This window comes from Ictalurus furcatus, chromosome 2 (genome assembly GCF_023375685.1).
Source record: "Ictalurus furcatus strain D&B chromosome 2, Billie_1.0, whole genome shotgun sequence".
In the NCBI taxonomy this organism is placed as follows: domain Eukaryota; kingdom Metazoa; phylum Chordata; class Actinopteri; order Siluriformes; family Ictaluridae; genus Ictalurus; species Ictalurus furcatus.
In genome coordinates, this window is record NC_071256.1 from 36772624 (window position 1) to 36790729 (window position 18106).

Here is an 18106-nt window from a genome sequence, read left to right on the forward strand (position 1 = left end):
CGCCCAATCACAGCGCAGAACAAGAAGAAGGAGAAAAAGACCAATCACAGCGCAGATTGCTCAGAAAAAAGGCGTGGCTTTATACGGAAAACGGTTGGGGAAACAACCCGGGTGAATCATTGCGCCCGTTTTGCGTCAGCCCATAAGAGCGAGCGGTGTGGTGATGAACCCGAAGCCGGGGAGGTGTTCAGGGAAAGCGGAGGCACTCACACGCAGCTCTCGGACATGAACCGCTTCTGCAGCGTGGATTCCTCCGACCCCGTATGGGTGAGTCCGTGTGTCAACTCCGAGAAACCGTGGAGCGTTTCTGTGCTGAAATTTCTAAGCTTTTCAAACCTGCGAATGCCGGTTAAGTAATGCTAATGCTAAAGCTAATTAATTAACACTTATGCCCTATATGTACTGTATGCAGATAACGTAAAATGGCGGCGCCGTATTCCACAGCACGTGACACATTTGTGTACTTGTTAACATTTTTTTTATTTATTTATTTATTTATTTATTTATTTATTGTTTTAAGCAGTACTGTTGCGCTTTTACCTTTCAGAGATTAGCTTCTTAACTTTCTTATAGTTCGTTAGCTAGTTAGCATGTCATGCTCATACTTTACTAATGCCATGTGTCATTATTATTATTATTATTATTATTATTATTATTATTATTATTAGTTGTTGTTGTTTACGAACAATGTCCAGATTGTTTATTATTTTAAGCATGATTGCAGAAATCACCTGTGCTAACAAATAACCTTGAGTTTGCTTGAGTCTCCTAAAGTAAAAAAAAAATTAATCTTGTGTAATACATTTAATCTATTAAAAATATTAATAATACACATGCTGTTTAAGGCTGTAGCTGTAATAGAGTAAGCAGTGACGATGATGATGATGAATAAAATTAAAATAAAGACTTTATCATATATATTTTATATAGTTTGTCTAAATTGTCCTGAGTACCTGTGTGGAGTAGGAATGAAGTGGTTTAGTTTGTTTGGAAAGTCTGTCTCGTAGACAAAGTCAGCCATTTCCTCTGACCTGTTTGTGAGAATTGGTTTTAAACGAGCTTTTAAACGAGCTTGTATACGCGCTTGGCAGGTTGTGTAATTCTTCACGTCTCCGCCACAAATAATGGCTTTGGGCTCAGACCTGTGATTAATTATAACCCTGCTCTTCTGTTTCATTTTGTTTCTTGTTTCATTCTTAAAGAGTTGTGCGGTGGTTTCTGAGCCCTATTTTAAACCGACCTCGCATGCTCCAGGCGCAAGCTTTTCGTCGTTGTTGTTGTTGTTGTTTATTTGTATAGATTTGCTGTTGTGTCTTTTTTGTCTTTCTAGAGTTTAATTATACAGATATATGTACATAGAGGAAAGAAAGAGATTGGGAGAATGATGGAGTGAGGATGACTGTAGATGGACAGCAATGGACAAGGTAGAAATACAATGAGGGTCGGGGTAGAAAGACAAGAGGGGCGTGAAGAAGGACACGGGCGGAGAGACCAAGAGGGGCGTGAAGAAGGACACGGGCGGAGAGACCAAGAGGGGCGTGAAGAAGGACACGGGCGGAGAGACCAAGAGGGGCGTGAAGAAGGACACGGGCAGAAAGACAACAATGGACAGGTCTAGAAAGACAAGGAGAGACATGAAGAAGGACGGGGCGGAAAGGCGACGAGAGCCGTGACCGAGACGAACCAGGGCAGAGAGCCGTGGATGGTGTAGAGAGACCCAGACTGAGATGGACCGAGGCAGAGCAACAGAAGGGGGTGTAAAGAGACCATGGTGGAGGTGATCGGGGGCAGAGAGAGACACAGGGGCAGACGGTCGCAGACGGACAGAGGTGGACACGTGTAAAGGACAAACGGGGGATTAAAAAATAGTTTTTCCAAACCTTGCTCGACCGACGGATGTTAAAGTTGTCGTGTGTTCTTTTAAAACCTGCCTCTCTGTGAAACTCCTTCGCAATGTTTCACGTTTTAAGTTCGATTTAATTCTCGTCGTTTTGTATCTGCAGCATTATTATTATTATTATTATTATTATTATTATTTCTGATTAAATAAATAAATAAATAAACATGATTTAGTTTACAGGTCTGACTGAACGAGCGTCTGTTATTTGCGTGTGTTTGCAGGACTGGAACCGCACATGGCGCGCTCAAAACCCAGACGTGACGCCGTGTTTTCAGAACACCGTCCTCATCTGGATCCCATGCTTCTACCTCTGGCTGTTCGCACCTTTTTACTTCCTGTACCTCAAAAGCCACAATCGCGGCTACATCTGCATGAGCCGCCTGAATAAAGCCAAAACCGTGAGTATACATTTGGGACAGAACTACGTACAGTGTGTGTCAAAGTAAATGATCCAGGGTATGTTTAATATAATAGCGTGTGTGTGTCACACATTTAACGTGTGTGTGTGTGTGTGTAACATGCAAATCAGCTAAAATCAGTTCCCTATTCATGGTTGTTCTACGCAAAAGCTGCGGTTTTTCATGAAGTGGGAATTTCCGCAATCGTTCTTTCGGATCGGACGCTTTTTTACGGCAGTGTTTTTCTTTCTCCTCCTTTAAGGTCACTGGGTTACTGCTGTGGATGATCTGCTGGTCAGATGTTTTCTACTCTTTCTGGGAAAGAGGTCACAGGGTCGCGGTCGCACCTGTTTACCTGGTCAGTCCCACGCTGCTCGGCATCACCATGGTGAGATCTGTGAGACCCGTACAAAACCAAACGCACACACGGACATCTTCATGTAACCCGTAAAACGCTCCGGGACATGCTGTTCTTGGAGAATAATAAACTCCGAGGTGGTGACGCGTGATCGCTCCCGTGTGATCGCTCCGCCCGTGCGTTGATTATTTTCCCGTAACAGCACACCCCCATGTGTTTTTATTCCTTACTGAACTTTTTTTCCCCCCCTTTGTTGTTGTGTTTTTTAACAGTTGCTGGCTACGTTTTTCGTCCAGTACGAGCGGATGAAGGGCGTCCAGTCCTCCGGGGTGATGCTGAACTTCTGGCTCGTCGCTTTAGTCTGTGCTACGGTCACGTTTCGCTCCAAAATCCTGCAGGCACTCGATGAGGTGAGGATCAGGACCCGCACGGTCACGCCCACTTGCTTTAGATCCAGGTGGTTGCTTTGTTATTCCAAGAGGTTGTTGGGGTGTTGCTAGGCTGTTGCTATGGTATATCAGGTGGTTGCTAGGATGTTGCTATGTTTTTGCTTTTGGATCCCGGATGGTTGCTAGTGCACTGCTATGTGTTTGTTATGGTGTTCCATGAGGGTGATGCTACGTGGTTCCCCTGTGGTTGCTAAGGGCTAGTTGGGTGGTTGCTAGGGAGTTGCTATTTGGTTACTAGGGTGTTGCTATGTGTTGGCTGTGGGATCCTACGTGGTCGCTAGGGTACTGCTATGTGTTTGCTATGGTATTCCAGTTGGTTGTTAGGGTGTTGCTGCATGGTTGCTATGGCATTCTGGGTGGTTGCTAGGGTGTTGCTATGTGATTGCTCAGATGTTGCTAAGTGGTTGCTGTTGTATTCCAAGGAGTCGCTAGGCTGTTGCTGTGTGGTTGCTAGGGTGTTAGTAGGTTGTTGCTATGGTATTTCAGGTGGTTGCCTGGTGGTTGCTATAGTGTTCCAGATGGTCACTGTGAGGTTATTCCAAGAGATTCCAATACCTTTTTTTAAAAAACGCGTTCACGTGGTGCGTCCGCCGAACATTTCCCCGTGTAAGCTGTTACTATAGAAACGGTAACGTAATAGAACGAGGGCATTAATTATAAACCTGTAATCTGCAGCTGCACTATAGTCAGAGCTGCTGTTATAGAAAATTAATCAACACCCTCGGACCAATCAGAATGCAGAATTCTGGTATAAATGACGATAAATAATTAGATACGAGAGAGACGCTCTCCATCTTTGTCACAATGTTGTACTGTAATAAGATCTACGGATCACTCTGTAGACTTACGAGCAGCACACATGCAAATTATTACACGTAGTAAACACTGTGTGTGTGTGTGTGTGTGTGTGTGTGTGTGTGTGTGTGTGTGTGTGTGGGAACATTTGGAGTATTTTAACGGTTTATAATTCTCTTTTCCTCCCTTTAGCCTGCCGCTATAAACATCTTCAGGTACACTACATTCTACATTTACTACGCTCTGCTATTAATCTCCCTCATTCTGTCCTGCATCTCTGACCAGCTGCCGCTCTTCTCCCCAGCCGTCAAAGACCCGGTGAGTTTAAGGATGATGATAATAATATTAAAGGTCAGTATGTTTATAATTTTCAGGATAATCTCGTTTCTATCAGTTTGTGATTTTGTGTTCTGCTCACAACTCGATCCCGACGGATGATCCCAACTCTCCGATAACAGGATCTCGCCGTCTTCCCCGTAAACACTTGTTTTCAGTTCAGAACTACAGCTACGGCTATAATATATGACGGCCAGCCCTCGTTGGACATCGGCTCTGCCTTAAAACCTCAGGGACGACCGCAAGATGTTCTTCAGACCTCAGCAGACCCCGCAAACATCGGAAGACGATGGAAAGCCCGTGGAATACGTCTCTCGAAAACAAACTGGACGTAATTTACCGCCAGATAAACGTAGTACCGAGCGCCGAGTCCAAACGGGTTCTCCACGGACCGGTCGGACTGCGGCGTGGAGGCTGCCGGTAAAGCTGAGCGTGATGGCGTTTGCTTCTCCATCGACGCTTTCACAATCACGTTCGTGCAGCTCGTAGTCAAACAGCCGTGTTCCTGCCACCTCAGATGCTTTACAGTTGCTCTTCCGACTCCTCTGGAAAACAGAAAGACCTATGTCCGGATGTCATCCATCGACTATAACTCCGCGCCCTCTAAACTAGTCATGAAGCGAGTCCAATTCCAGTTGCCATCAGATACCGGACTTTCTGACCAACAGGCTGCGGACAGTGAGGATTGGCAACAAAAAACATCATCCACACTGACTCTGAGCAAGGGAACGCCTCATGGGTGGTGTCTTAGCCCTCGGATGTACATCCTGTTTATCCAGTCTACAAACAGCAACCATCTGATAAAATCTGCAGATGATTGGACTCTGGACTCTGTGATTGGACATCGTATGGTGTGTAAACAACAACAACAACCTCACCCTGAAGTTCACCAAGCCCAAAGAGCCTATTATGGACTTGAGGAGAAACATTTGCCCTCACTCTGCCATCTCCAGTAACGTCTGATCTGTCTGAGGAGGCTTTGGAACGAACACCGCCACTTCTATCATGGTGTGGTTTGGCAACCTGACTGGGCAAGACCTCGGGTTTCTACAAAAGACCGAATATTTTTTTGTTTTTTTTTGTTTTAAAATGGCTTCCAAAGCTGTTCGTCAGTACCGAGCTTCCATTCCATCACTCCAGCACATCTTCACCACCAGATCACCAGATACTGGGCATGATGGATACAAGTCCATCATCCTGGATGTCTCGTATGTTCTCCCATCCTCAGCATCACGGCAAACCACCGCTCGCCTCAGAAACCGCCTTTACCTACCTGTTCATCAGGGTAAAGATTCTCATCGGCCGGGAATAGCGGTTAATCACCCTGAATCTCTTCTTCTGTCGGAAGCGGTTCAAGTCTTGAACTCTGTCGCTAGGCAACCAGGAAATACAGATTCAGAAACGAGATCATTTAACTAGCTTTATCAGGGTTTTGAGCTTGATGTACATGAAGAGGTTTCTTTTATTTATTTATTTATTTATTTATTTATTTATTTTAAAAATGTTTTGGAGAATCAGTTGTCCCTAACGTCCAGCTAGACGGCATGTGTTTGATCTTTAAACTCGATTAGGAACGCAGCATTTGAGGCAATTTGGAGATGGATGACTGTCATTAAGGAGCTTTAAAGCGGGTTTAAAATCATGCTAATGTGATTGCAAGAGCAGCGTTTTTAAAAAAATGTATTCATGGGTTTTTATTTGTTTGTTTGTTTGTTTGTTTTAAATGCAGAATCCATGTCCAGAAGCAGGAGCGAGCTTTCTGTCCAGAATCAGCTTCTGGTGGATCACAGGGTGAAGTTTTTATTCATTTATTTATTTAATATTTCTCTTTATTGCGTTTAAAAACACCCCCAGAGCACGTTCCCGGGGCCGTTCACACACACTCGCACACTCTTCACTTTCCATGCGAATGTATCCGAAAGGCCCGTTGGGGCAGGACTCGTGTTGCGTCGTGCTCGTGGGAGGAGCGAAGAACGGGACAGGAAGTAACGCCAGGGTTGACGGGGCTGCGGTTGGTCTTCCGTGATCTGACTTGAATTTAATAGATTTCCAGCAAATAAAGGCAAAGTATAAGCGCAGACCGTGTGTCTGTGATGTACAGAACCATTACTGTCGGGTTGGGAGATTGTGAAAGGAGCGGCGTACGTGTCCTTAAACGCCACAAGCATTTCGATCTACGTACGTCTTGGCATACCGCGCACCTGATTTATTTATTTATTTATTTATTTATTTATTTATTTATTTATCTTCAGAAAACTTGATCTGGAAGTACAGCTTGTTACAGCATGAAGTGAAGCGTCGCTAACTCTGTGTACGCCTCCTGTGTACAGGAATGAAGAGAACGTTCTGTGGAAGTCATTGTTCTGTGAACGATAAAGGAAACTAGCCGCTCGAGTACGTTCTGAACAGGAAAAGAAACGACGCGCCCAGCTGTGCGTTTTTTTTTTTTTTGTGCCGAGAGATCCGTGCAACTGTTATTTTTAAATATATATATATATATATATAGATATTAAAAAAGGAAAAGGAAAACGCTAAACCGTAAATATGACGCTGTAAAGTGTCAAATTTGGCGTGTTGCCAGGCCGGTTTTGAAGCGCGGGGTTGGTGTGGTGTTTATTCTAAGAACGATTAGCGCGGTTTACGAGCAGGGCATGTCCGATCGGAGGCGCAGTACGACGGTTCTCCGAAAATGAGATCGGGCGTGGTTGGATCGCGTCTGACGCAATTTGGACGAGAAACGTTTAAAAGAAGTAAATTTGAATATGACCTTGTACATGAATTTCCATGTTTATCTGTCTCTACAGAAAGTCTTTATTTTTATAGATAAGTAAAATATAAAGGTTTAAAAAGTCAAATTATTTTTAATAAGATTATTAAAAAAAAAAGTATTGAAACATTAAATAGGTACACAATTTAAAAAAAAAATCCCCAATAATGATTAAAATAGAAATATTTTAATTATGTAAACATTTTTTTTTGAAAGGTACATTTCAAATGAGTAGCAGTGTATGTGAAGTCTGTCTGTCTGTCTGTCTGTCTGTCTGTCAAGCCAATGTGTCTGTCTTTTTATCTATCTGTCTGGCTGTCTGTGTCTGTCTGTCTGTCTATCTGTCTGTAAATCTAGTCTGTTTTTCTATCTATCCATCCAATCTGCCTGTCTGTCTGTCTGCCTATATCTGTCTATATCTGTCCATCTAATCTATCACTTTAATCTGTCTGTCTGTCTGTCTATAAATCTAGTCTGTCTGTCCGTCTGTCTAGTCTGTATTTCTATCTATCCATCTAATCAGGTCTGTCTGTCTGTCCATCCAATCTGTCTGTAAATCTAATCTGTCTCTCTATATATCTGTCCATTTAATCTCTCTGTCTATCTATATATATTTCTGTCTGTCTGTCTATTTATCTAGTCTATCTGTCTCAGTCCAATCTTTCTGTTTGTCTCTTTGTCTACTGGTCAATCGAGTCTGTCTGTCTGTCTGTCTGTCTGTCTGTCTGTCCTGTTATTCTGTTTGTCTGTCAATTTAACGTCTGTCTATTTATCTATATTTCTGTCTGTCTGTCGGTCTAATCTGTCTGTCTAATCTATTTGTCTGTCTGCATATCTATCTGCTGCAGGTTGATGATGCGCGGCTACAAAAAGCCCCTAGAAGAGAAAGATCTATGGTCCCTAAATCCAGACGACGAGTCTCAGATGGTCGTGCCGCAGCTGGTACGGCGCTGGAACCACGAATGCAACAAGGTCAAAAGGTCAGAGTTCAATCGAGCTGTTTAATCTCACTTAATAATATTATTATTAATAATAATCATAATAATAATCATAATAATAATCATCATAATAATAATATTAATAATAATGCTAATAGGGAGTGTAGAAATGACAGAATTGGGTTTCGCAGGTTCTCAGGGGTTAAATGGGGAATAAAATATAATGACGTTTATTTATTTTTTATTAGAATTCATCATGTCTGATTAAAGTTCTGGTAAGTGGATCCTCTGGCAGTGATGTACTAAATGAGATGTCAATATAAGTAAGGAATAAAACTGTGGATTTTTTTTACATTTTATGTTTAAGTCAGAAAAAAAGCTGGGTGTTTGTGCTCATATTCTGGAGGATTATTAAAAAATTTCGTCACGTAAGGCAGCTAAAAAGTTGACTTGGAGCGCAGCCAGTTGCTCTGACATGAAGAAATGGACACGGGTTTTGATGGGGTAACGTTTAGATGGCAGTATCACAGTGACTCTGTACTAAACGATGATGACTCGGCAGTGTTCGGGGGAGGGAGGGGGGGGCTGAGTGTGCAGGCTTTTGTTTTTGTCTCTCGTGCTGCCTTCGCTGTAGATGACTCACAGACACTTGACCTGTTTTTGCTTTAACTGTGGTCTGACAAGACGGGGAATGTACACCAGATAAACATGTCCGGGGTTTGTGGCGTAACGATCAGCAAATCTGCACACGCTCGTTCGCCTCATCGGAAACGAAAAAAAATCTCTCTTCCGTTTCCCGTTATGGAGCAACAACGCGTTCATCGTTAAAGGATTTATAATCGAGTTTCTCTAAGATGATCTCGTCATAGTGATTAAGGGTAATGTCATGCAGTACGGTTTTGATTCTGAAGGCAACGATTCAGTTGATTCATTTGATTCAGTTGATTCATTTGATTCATTTGATGACCACACTGAATCTGCTAAGATGGAGGGAAATTCTTTATTATTATTTTTCAGAATTTACATATTTATTTGTTTATTTATTTATTTATTTATTTATTTATTTATTAGCAAATCAGCTGCCTCCAGTCGGAGACTGCAATTTTTTATTTATTTATTTTATTTATTTTTAGCAAATCAGCTGCCTCCAATCAGAGACTGTCATTTTTGTACAAAATTCTAAAAGATATTGTGGCGCATTTTATCATGATATTGATATTAAACAGTTATATCGCCCAGCCCTAGCCAGTGAGGGAGTGACTGGTTGGTTTGTTTGTTTGTTTGTTTGTTTATAGTTGCTAAGTGATGACAGGAACTAAACCTTTTGCAGACATTCCACGACATTAAACACAACTAAAAACGGACAACAAGTGAGACGTGGAAAACTCTTCAGGATGTGCTGTGGGAAATAATAATAATTATAAAAATAATAATTATTATTCACGTTTTTTTTTTTTTTTTTTTTTTTTTTTTTTTCTCTTTTCCTAATCCGGTTGTTAAAGAGATGAAAACCGGATTGACCCGCTTCTAGATCGTTCTGATTAAATGAGCGGGATCTGGACCAGCGAGACTTTCACGCTTCATTTAAACATCCTGCTTGACTTGCACCCGGACAAATGTTTATTGAGCGTTCTTTATTCCCTGTGCGGGGGCGTGGGTGGGGGGGGGGGCGTGGGCGTGTGAAGTGCACTTTAAACACTTTAAACTCCTCATGCGGCACAAATCGCACAGCTTGCTCTCAAGAACGCGGACATCCCGGCAACCGCGACGGGCTTAGAAACCCGAGCGGCGAGGTGAACGTTACCGTGTGTGATGTATGCGCGTACGCCGGAAAAGTAAACGCTCATAAAGCGTCTCCTTTCAGTCCGTCAGGAGAACGTACGCGTTATCAAGCACACGTTCAGACGAGATTGCGGTTTTATGTAAATAACGTCCCGCTGCTGAGATTTAGAAGAGATTGTGTTATGAGATGTTTCGTGTAGGAAGTGTGTGTGTTTTTTTTTCTTTAGTTTTGAGCTGGAGATGACTCGAGTCGACTCCAGCTGCCTCATGGTCTTCCGTATAGAATTTCTTTTTCTTGCCACGTCCCCTAAGCGTTTCTATTATGAGAGTTTCCCTACCCCAAAATCCTTGGACAAAGACCTTCGTCGCATACAAACGCCCTTCGGAAGGTGCCATTAAGAGCTTTAAAACCCGAGTGTTTTGAGAACTGTGGAAAACGAGACGCAGTCTGTATGGCGAGGCTGAATCGGGGCCGTGAGGTATGCGTCGCTTTCGTTTTGCAGCTCTAGGATGTCCAGGTGTTTTGTTGACGAGCCTCTATTTTTCCGAGTTTCACCGTAAGACGGCCCTCTACGTTTATAATGGAGCTGACTTCGATTTACATCGTCGTCCGAGGTCACGTTCACGAGCCTCATCGCCGTCTCTTCACGCTAACGTCAATGCTCGAATAATCGCCGAGTCACTTCTGCTCTGTTGACTGAATCTTTTATTAAAATCTGTTTATTTTTATTGGGATGTTTGGACAGTTTTAAAACTTGTGTGTGTGTGTGTGTGTGTGTGTGTGTGTGTGTGTGTGTGTGTGTGTGTGTGTGTGTGTGTGTGTGTGTGTGTGTGTGTGTGTGTGTGTGTGTGTGTGTGTGTGCGTGTGTGTTTAACTTTTTTTTTTTTTTTTTCTTCTCGTCATCATCAGGCCCGAAGACACGGCCGTGTACTCTCCTAAACGCTCGACCAAAGCCGAGAACAAAGACGGGCAGCCGGTCGAAGAGTCCGAGATCTTAATCTCGAAAGCTCCTCAGAAGACGCGCGAGCCGTCGCTCTTCCTCGCCCTGTGCCGGACCTTCGGGCCGTACTTCCTCATCAGCTTCGTCTACAAGATCATCCACGACATCCTGATGTTCGCAGGGCCAGAAATCCTCAGGTTACTTTCCCTTTTCTTTCCACACTCACCCAGTCTGCGCCGCACAGATGTTTGCTGTCCGTCACGGTGCGCTGTTTTCTGAGGACTCCGCGGGAAAACGTCTCCTCCTCGAGCACAGCTGTGACCTTCCGGACGGGATCGATGCCGAGTTTGCTTAAGCATGCCGGAGGTTCATCGGGTTACAAACCGGTCTGAAGCCGGTCTCTTCTCGCGGGCCTGGGCGTGTCTCTTATTAACTGCTAAAGTCGTCGTCTTCTTCTTCTTCTAAAACAAACCAAATGAAGCACCGTAAACGTGCTGAGGGTCTCTGAGGGTTTACGACTCTCCACGACGTGGCCGTGATCATTCGCAGCCGACGTCATCACTGCGGCGTCACCGTTTTACCGGTGGTATTTATGTGTACATTTGCATCCTCCGTAGGTTCTGGATGAGGAAAAAGAAAACGCACGCGTCATCTGTCATGAATTTATAAAAAAGGGATGGCACGCGGGAGAGCGTGTAGTTAAATAAAGTATAATAATAAATAAATAAAGTATAATAATGATAAATAAGTAAAGTATAATGATAAATAAGTAAAGTATAATGATAAATAAGTAAAGTATAATGATAAATAAGTAAAGTATAATGATCCACGCCGGGGTGGTGTGATTGTGCACAACGTGAAGAAGAGTGCCATTACCACCCCTGAAGTGTGTTTCTGTCGTACCACAGCGATCATTTATTCATAAACCGCATTTTCTACATTTTTAACAGTTTATAATGATGTGGAACATTTTTTGAGAGACAAGTTCTCTGTAATCGCTTCTATTATAGCCATGATAGTCATTCACTCCTCACCCATCTCTCTCCCGCTCTCTCTCCCGCTCTCTCTCCCTCTCCCTCTCTCTCCCTCCCTCCCTCGCTCTCTCTCTCTCTCTCTCTCTCCCCCGCTCTCTCTCCCTCTCTCTCTCTCTCTCTCCCTCTCTCTCTCTCTCTCTCCCCCGCTCTCTCTCCCTCTCTCTCTCTCTCTCTCTCCCGCTCTCCCTCCCTCTCTCTCTCTCTCTCTCTCTCCCGCTCTCCCTCCCCCGCTCTCCCTCCCTCTCTCTCTCTCTCTCTCTCTCTCTCTCTCTCTCTCTCTCTCTCTCTCTCCCGCTCTCCCTCCCTCCCACCCTCTCTCTCTCTCCCGCTCTCCCTCCCTCTCTCTCTCTCTCTCTCTCCCGCTCTCCCTCCCTCTCTCTCTCTCTCTCTCGCCCGCTCTCTCTCTCTCTCTCTCTCCCGCTCTCCCTCCCTCTCTCTCTCTCTCTCTCTCTCTCTCTCTCCCTCCCGCTCTCTCTCGCTCTCTCTCCCTCTCTCTCTCCCTCTCTCCCTTGTGCTCTCTCTCTCCCTCTCTCTCTCTCTCTCTCTCTCTCTCTCCCTCTCCCTCTCTCTCTCTCTCCCTCTCTCCCTTGTGCTCTCTCTCTCCCTCTCTCTCTCTCTCTCTCTCTCTCTCTCCCTCTCTCTCTCTCTCTCTCTCTCTCTCCCGCTCTCCCTCCCTCCCTCCCTCTCTCCCGCTCTCTCTCGCTCTCTCTCCCTCTCTCTCTCCCTCTCTCCCTTGTGCTCTCTCCCTCCCTCTCTCTGTCTCTCTCTCCCTCGCTCTCTCTCACTCTGTGGCTCTCGCTCTGTCTCGCTCTCTCTCACTCTGTGCGTGTGTGTCTCGCTCTGTGTCTCGCTCTCTCTCACTCTGTGCGTGTGTGTCTCCCGCTCTCTCTCACTCTGTGTGTGTGTGTGTGTGTCTCCCGCGCTCTCTCTCACTCTGCGTGTGTGTCTCCCACTCGCTCACTCTGTGTCTCTCGCTCACTCTGTGTCTCTCGCTCACTCTGTGTCTCTCGCTCACTCTGTGTCTCTCGCTCACTCTGTGTGGCTCTCATTCTCTCTCGGGTGCTCATTCGCTGTGTGTGTGTGTGTGTGTGTGTGTGTGTGTGTGTGTGTGTGTGTGTGTGTGTGTGTGTGTGTGTGTGTGTGTGGCTCTTGTTCTGTGTCTCTTGTTCGTTCTCTCACTCTGTCTCTTGTTCGCTCTCTCTCTGTGTGTGGCTCTTGTGCGCTCTCTCTCTCTCTCTCTCTCTCTCTCTCTCTTTCTCTCTTTCTCTCTCTCAAAAAACCCAGCTTCTCATTTTACCGGAAAGCTGGAAAGGGTAAACTCCTCTTTCTTGAACACTGTCCTGTGCTGGATAATTTCGCAAAGCACCGACTGTCACAAAGCGCTGAAATTCAGGACTCTTTCCATAAATGTTAAATAAAATAAAAAAAAAACCCATCACATCATCGATTATACTTTTTTTTTACTTTAATAAAAAAAAAAGTGTTGTTTAGCAGTGTATTCCTAGTCTTGGTTTAAGTGGCTGTACAAGTCCCTGTGAATGCGGTGTTGCTATAGAAACGATAACGTATCAGAATGAACGCGTTGATGTAAACTAGTGTCCGAGCCGTTGTGGTGTTCGAATACAAAGATAACGCGCACGTCTATCACAACAATAACGATAACGACGGTTAGAGATCTTTGACGCTTTGACGAGAGCCGTTTCCATTTATTTATTTATTTATTTATTTATTTGCCATTCATAAGATCTTGAGAATTTCCTGATCGTTAGGAGGAATTTACTCCAGACGATCATTCCGGTTATTCAGATCATTTACCTCACGAAGCGACGTCATGACGTCGCGAAGCGGTCCACGTCCTTCCGGTCCGTTCTCTTGTCTTAACAGCTCAGCAAACCCAAATCCCCGAACCTTTTTAATAAAATCCGAGGTGGTTTTCCGACCGATCCGAGCTCCTCCCGCTCTCCCCTCAGGCTGTTGATCCAGTTTGTGAAGGACTCCAGCGCCCCCTCCTGGCACGGCTACTTCTACACGGCTCTGCTGTTCGTGTGCACCTGCGTCCAGACGCTCGTCCTGCAGAGATACTTCCACGTGTGTTTCGTGTCGGGAATGAGGCTGCGTACCGCCATCGTCGGCGCCGTGTACAGGAAGGTGAGCTCAAATCCCGGCTTTTCCCGCGTACCACCCAGGGGGCGTAACTGATAAACGAGCGGCGCCGTTATTTTTACAGCCTTTTCAGTTCGTCGCGCTCTCAATTTGTAAGAGTCTAAGATCTTAAAGATTAAAGACCTTGCAGTGGGTTTCAAGTGACATCACGTAATTTAAAGAACAGTTCCGAATTTAATTTCATGTTCTAATTGTTTATTTTTATTACGCTAATAAGCTTGAGCTGTACGCAAAGAAAAATTCAGTTATAAAATGATAACCTAAGACGTGCATCATGACCGATGATAATCGTATAACACATTTATTTATTTATTTATTTATTTATTTATTTATTTATGTGAAGATTGTACTTCAGTAATTTTGCACAGATGTTTTAATCGTATTTGTTTTTATACATCCTGATATTTCATATTTCACACGGTAGCCTTTCTGATTGGGTGTTTGTTTGTTTGTTTGTTTTTGTTTGTTTGTTTGTTTGTTTTAAAGGCGCTGGTGATCACGAACGCCGCTCGCCGCACGTCTACAGTGGGAGAAATCGTAAACCTCATGTCTGTAGACGCACAGCGCTTCATGGACCTGATCACGTACATCAACATGATCTGGTCCGCGCCTCTTCAGGTCGTCCTGGCGCTGTACTTCCTGTGGCAGGTGGGAAACGGTTTCGTTTTCACTTCGGTCGGTTTAGGGCAGGAGTGGATGCTAGTTATATCTCTTCGTTATTAATTGAATTAATGTGTGTGTGTGTGTGTGTGTGTGTGTGTGTGTGTGTGTGTGTTTTCTTTTCTTTTGTTTACAGAATCTGGGTCCGTCAGTGCTGGCCGGCGTTGCTGTGATGGTGCTGATGGTTCCGGTAAACGCAGTTATAGCCATGAAAACCAAAACCTACCAGGTAATAAACCTCTCCCCTCACACAGACTCACAGGTGGCTGGCTGGTTGGTGAACAGCTGGATGGATGAGTAGATTGGTAGAGTAGATGGGTTGATGGATACATGGATGGATGGATGACGCAGAGACGGATGCATTTGTAGATGGATGTATAATTAGATACGTGCTGATACCTGGCTGTATGGACAGTCGGTGGATGGATATGTAGATGTGTGAACGGATAAACGGATGGATGAGGGGATGGATGGATACGCACGCGCGTGTAGAGATGAGTGGATAGATGCATAGACGGATTGATAAATACATCGACGGGTTAGTGGATGGATACCTAAAGGAACGGACAAGTGGATGGGGAAATCATTGGCTGAGCGGATGGACTGACGAGTGGACGTATACAGGCATGAACGGATGAGTGGATGTATAAATAGGTGAATGGATGGACAAGGGGACGGATGCGTGGATGGATGAGCGGATAGAGACATTGATAAATGGACAACTGGATGGATACATAAATGGGTGGATGGATAAATTAGTGCATTAGTGGAGGGATACACAGGCGGGTGGATGGATACACAGACGGATGGATGAATAAATCGATGTATTAGTGGATGAATGGACTAGTGGACATATAGGGGTATGGATGGATGGATGCATGTGATACGTGGATACATGGATGGACGGATACATGGATGGACGGATGGATACATATTGTAACGAATCTTTGTTCTTATTTTCTTTCTGCAGGTTGCGCAGATGAAGAGCAAAGACAGCAGGATAAAGCTGATGAACGAGGTCCTGAACGGCATCAAGGTGCTGAAGCTGTACGCGTGGGAGCTGGCCTTCAAGGACAAAGTGTCTCAGATCAGAGAGAGCGAACTGCGCGTGCTAAAGAAGGCCGCTTACCTCGCCGCCGTTTCCACCTTCACCTGGGTCTGCGCCCCCTTCCTGGTACGGGCCGGTGATCATGATGACGACGATGTCTAACGTTTAGGATAAAACGTTACAGAACACTTTAATATGATCGCCGTGCACTCATTCGAATCATTCCCATTAAATCACATCATGCACTTTGCGATTCGTCCGCTAGGTGGCGCTGTCGACGTTCGCCGTGTACGTGCTTGTGGACGAGAACAACATTCTGGACGCGCAGAAGGCCTTCGTGTCCCTTGCTCTCTTCAACATCCTGCGTTTTCCTCTCAACATGCTCCCCATGGTCATCAGCAGCATGGTGCAGGTCCGCAGGACGAAACGTCGGAACCTTATTTTCATTACGTTTACATATCGGAACAACTTGTAGCGGTTATTGCGATGTTTTGTTTGTTTGTTTGTTTTATTTGAAGAATTGTCTCGGAACAAAAATGTTTGAAATGAATTTTGGAGGTAATTGTAATGCTCTCGGAAATAGATATCACGACGTGGGCCAGATGACAGCGCGGCATCGTTATCGTGAGTGTGTAGTGGGTGGCAATACTTTACGGCGAGCGGCATTTTAGATGATTGGATTTTTATTTCCTTTATCTTTATTAGATGTGAGACGTTCGTATCTTTTGATTTGCCTGATTGCAGATTGAATTTACGCCGCTTTATGGATTATCATGGCAACTTATCACTGTCTGTCTCTCCCTGTCTGTCTCTCCCTGTCCGTCTCTCCCTGCAGGCAAGTGTCTCACTGAAACGTCTGCGTGTGTTTCTTTCCCATGAGGAACTGGAAGAGGACAGCGTGGATCGCAGAGCAGATACTGGCGGTAAGATGCTACTCAATAATCATGATCATAATAATAATAATAATAATAATAATAATAATAATAATAATAATAATCTCAAGCCCTCTATAGGGTTTGTCTCTTTTCTCTCTGTTTTTGCTTACATGGGTCCAAGAACTTGAAACACTTCAATCTGAATCCTCATATCTCTGAATGTGACTCTTTCTGCATACCTGATCTGACTCTTCTCACACGTTCGAGTGTGAACTGTGACGAGACCTCGTAATCGTGTTATCACCTGCACTTGAATTCTAATCATCCAGAGTGAATCGTTCTGACTGAATCGTTAAAAGACTCGGCGATCCGATCAGCCAAACCCGACGTTCTTGCGTCGGATCCGGACGATCAGAAATGTTTTGAATCTGAGTAAGCGCAAAACCCTTGAACGAGAATCAAAAAGCAAATGCTTCAGTCAGAAACGGGGCAAGCGTTTGCATGTGAACCGAGTCAAAAGGGTGAATCGGAATCATCGCGAAAGTGTGAATCTGAACCTTCGAAAAAAAAAAAAAAAAAAAAAAAAACTTGAATCGGAATGGCTGCAAATGCTCGACTCGGAATAATCGCAAAACTCTCGAATCTGAATCATTACAAAAGCTCGAATAAGAATTGCTGTAACTCTCGAATCTGAATCATTACCAAAGCTTGAATAAGAATTGCCTCGTATCTGAATCTCGAATCTGAATCGTTACACAAGGTTGAATAAGAATTGCCTCGAATCTGAATCATTACAAAAGCTCGACTAAGAATTGCCTTAACTCTCGAATCTGAATCATTACCAAAGCTTGAATAAGAATTGCTGTGTAATGATTCAGATTCGAGAGTTACAAGCTTGAATAAGAATTGCCTCGTATCTGAATCTCGAATCTGAATCATTACAAAAGTTTGAATAAGAATTGCCGAATCTCTCGAGTCTGAATCATTACAAAAGCTTGAATAAGAATTGCTGTAACTCTCGAATCTGAATCATTACACAAGCTTGAATAAGAATTGCTGTAACTCTCGAATCTGAATCATTACACAAGCTTGAATAAGAATTGCTGTAACTCTCGAATCTGAATCTTTACCAAAGCTTGAATAAGAATTGCCTCGTATCTGAATCTCGAATCTGAATCGTTACACAAGGTTGAATAAGAATTGCCTCGAATCTGAATCATTACAAAAGCTCGACTAAGAATTGCCTTAACTCTCGAATCTGAATCATTACAAAAGCTTGAATAAGAATTGCCTTAACTCTCGAATCTGAATCATTACCAAAGCTTGAATAAGAATTGCTGTGTAATGATTCAGATTCGAGAGTTACAAGCTTGAATAAGAATTGCCTCGTATCTGAATCTCGAATCTGAATCGTTACACAAGGTTGAATAAGAATTGCCTCGTATCTGAATCATTACAAAAGCTCGAATAAGAATTGCCTTAACTCTCGAATCTGAATCGTTACAAAAGCTTGAATAAGAATTGCCTCGTATCTGAATCATTACAAAAGCTCGAATAAGAATTGCTGTAACTCTCGAATCTGAATCATTACAAAAGCTTGAATAAGAATTGCCTCGTATCTGAATCTCAAATCTGAATCATTACAAAAGATTGAATAAGAAT

At 43.9% G+C, this 18106-nt stretch overlaps 1 protein-coding gene across 2 annotated transcripts in view; it reads left to right on the forward strand.

The window, feature by feature from the left end:
- The window catches only part of abcc1 (ATP-binding cassette, sub-family C (CFTR/MRP), member 1), a 44432-nt gene continuing 26326 nt past the window's right edge, over positions 1-18106 (forward strand). For both annotated transcript variants that reach the window (XM_053617522.1, XM_053617532.1), the window contains exons 1-14: positions 1-267; positions 2122-2298; positions 2561-2686; positions 2929-3066; positions 4093-4218; positions 5966-6027; positions 7852-7983; positions 10634-10861; positions 13669-13846; positions 14348-14509; positions 14658-14750; positions 15492-15695; positions 15835-15981; positions 16405-16492. In XM_053617522.1, coding sequence (XP_053473497.1) covers positions 226-267; positions 2122-2298; positions 2561-2686; positions 2929-3066; positions 4093-4218; positions 5966-6027; positions 7852-7983; positions 10634-10861; positions 13669-13846; positions 14348-14509; positions 14658-14750; positions 15492-15695; positions 15835-15981; positions 16405-16492 — 1903 coding nt within the window. In that variant the 5' untranslated portion in view covers positions 1-225. The remainder of the gene's footprint in view (positions 268-2121; positions 2299-2560; positions 2687-2928; positions 3067-4092; positions 4219-5965; positions 6028-7851; positions 7984-10633; positions 10862-13668; positions 13847-14347; positions 14510-14657; positions 14751-15491; positions 15696-15834; positions 15982-16404; positions 16493-18106) is intronic.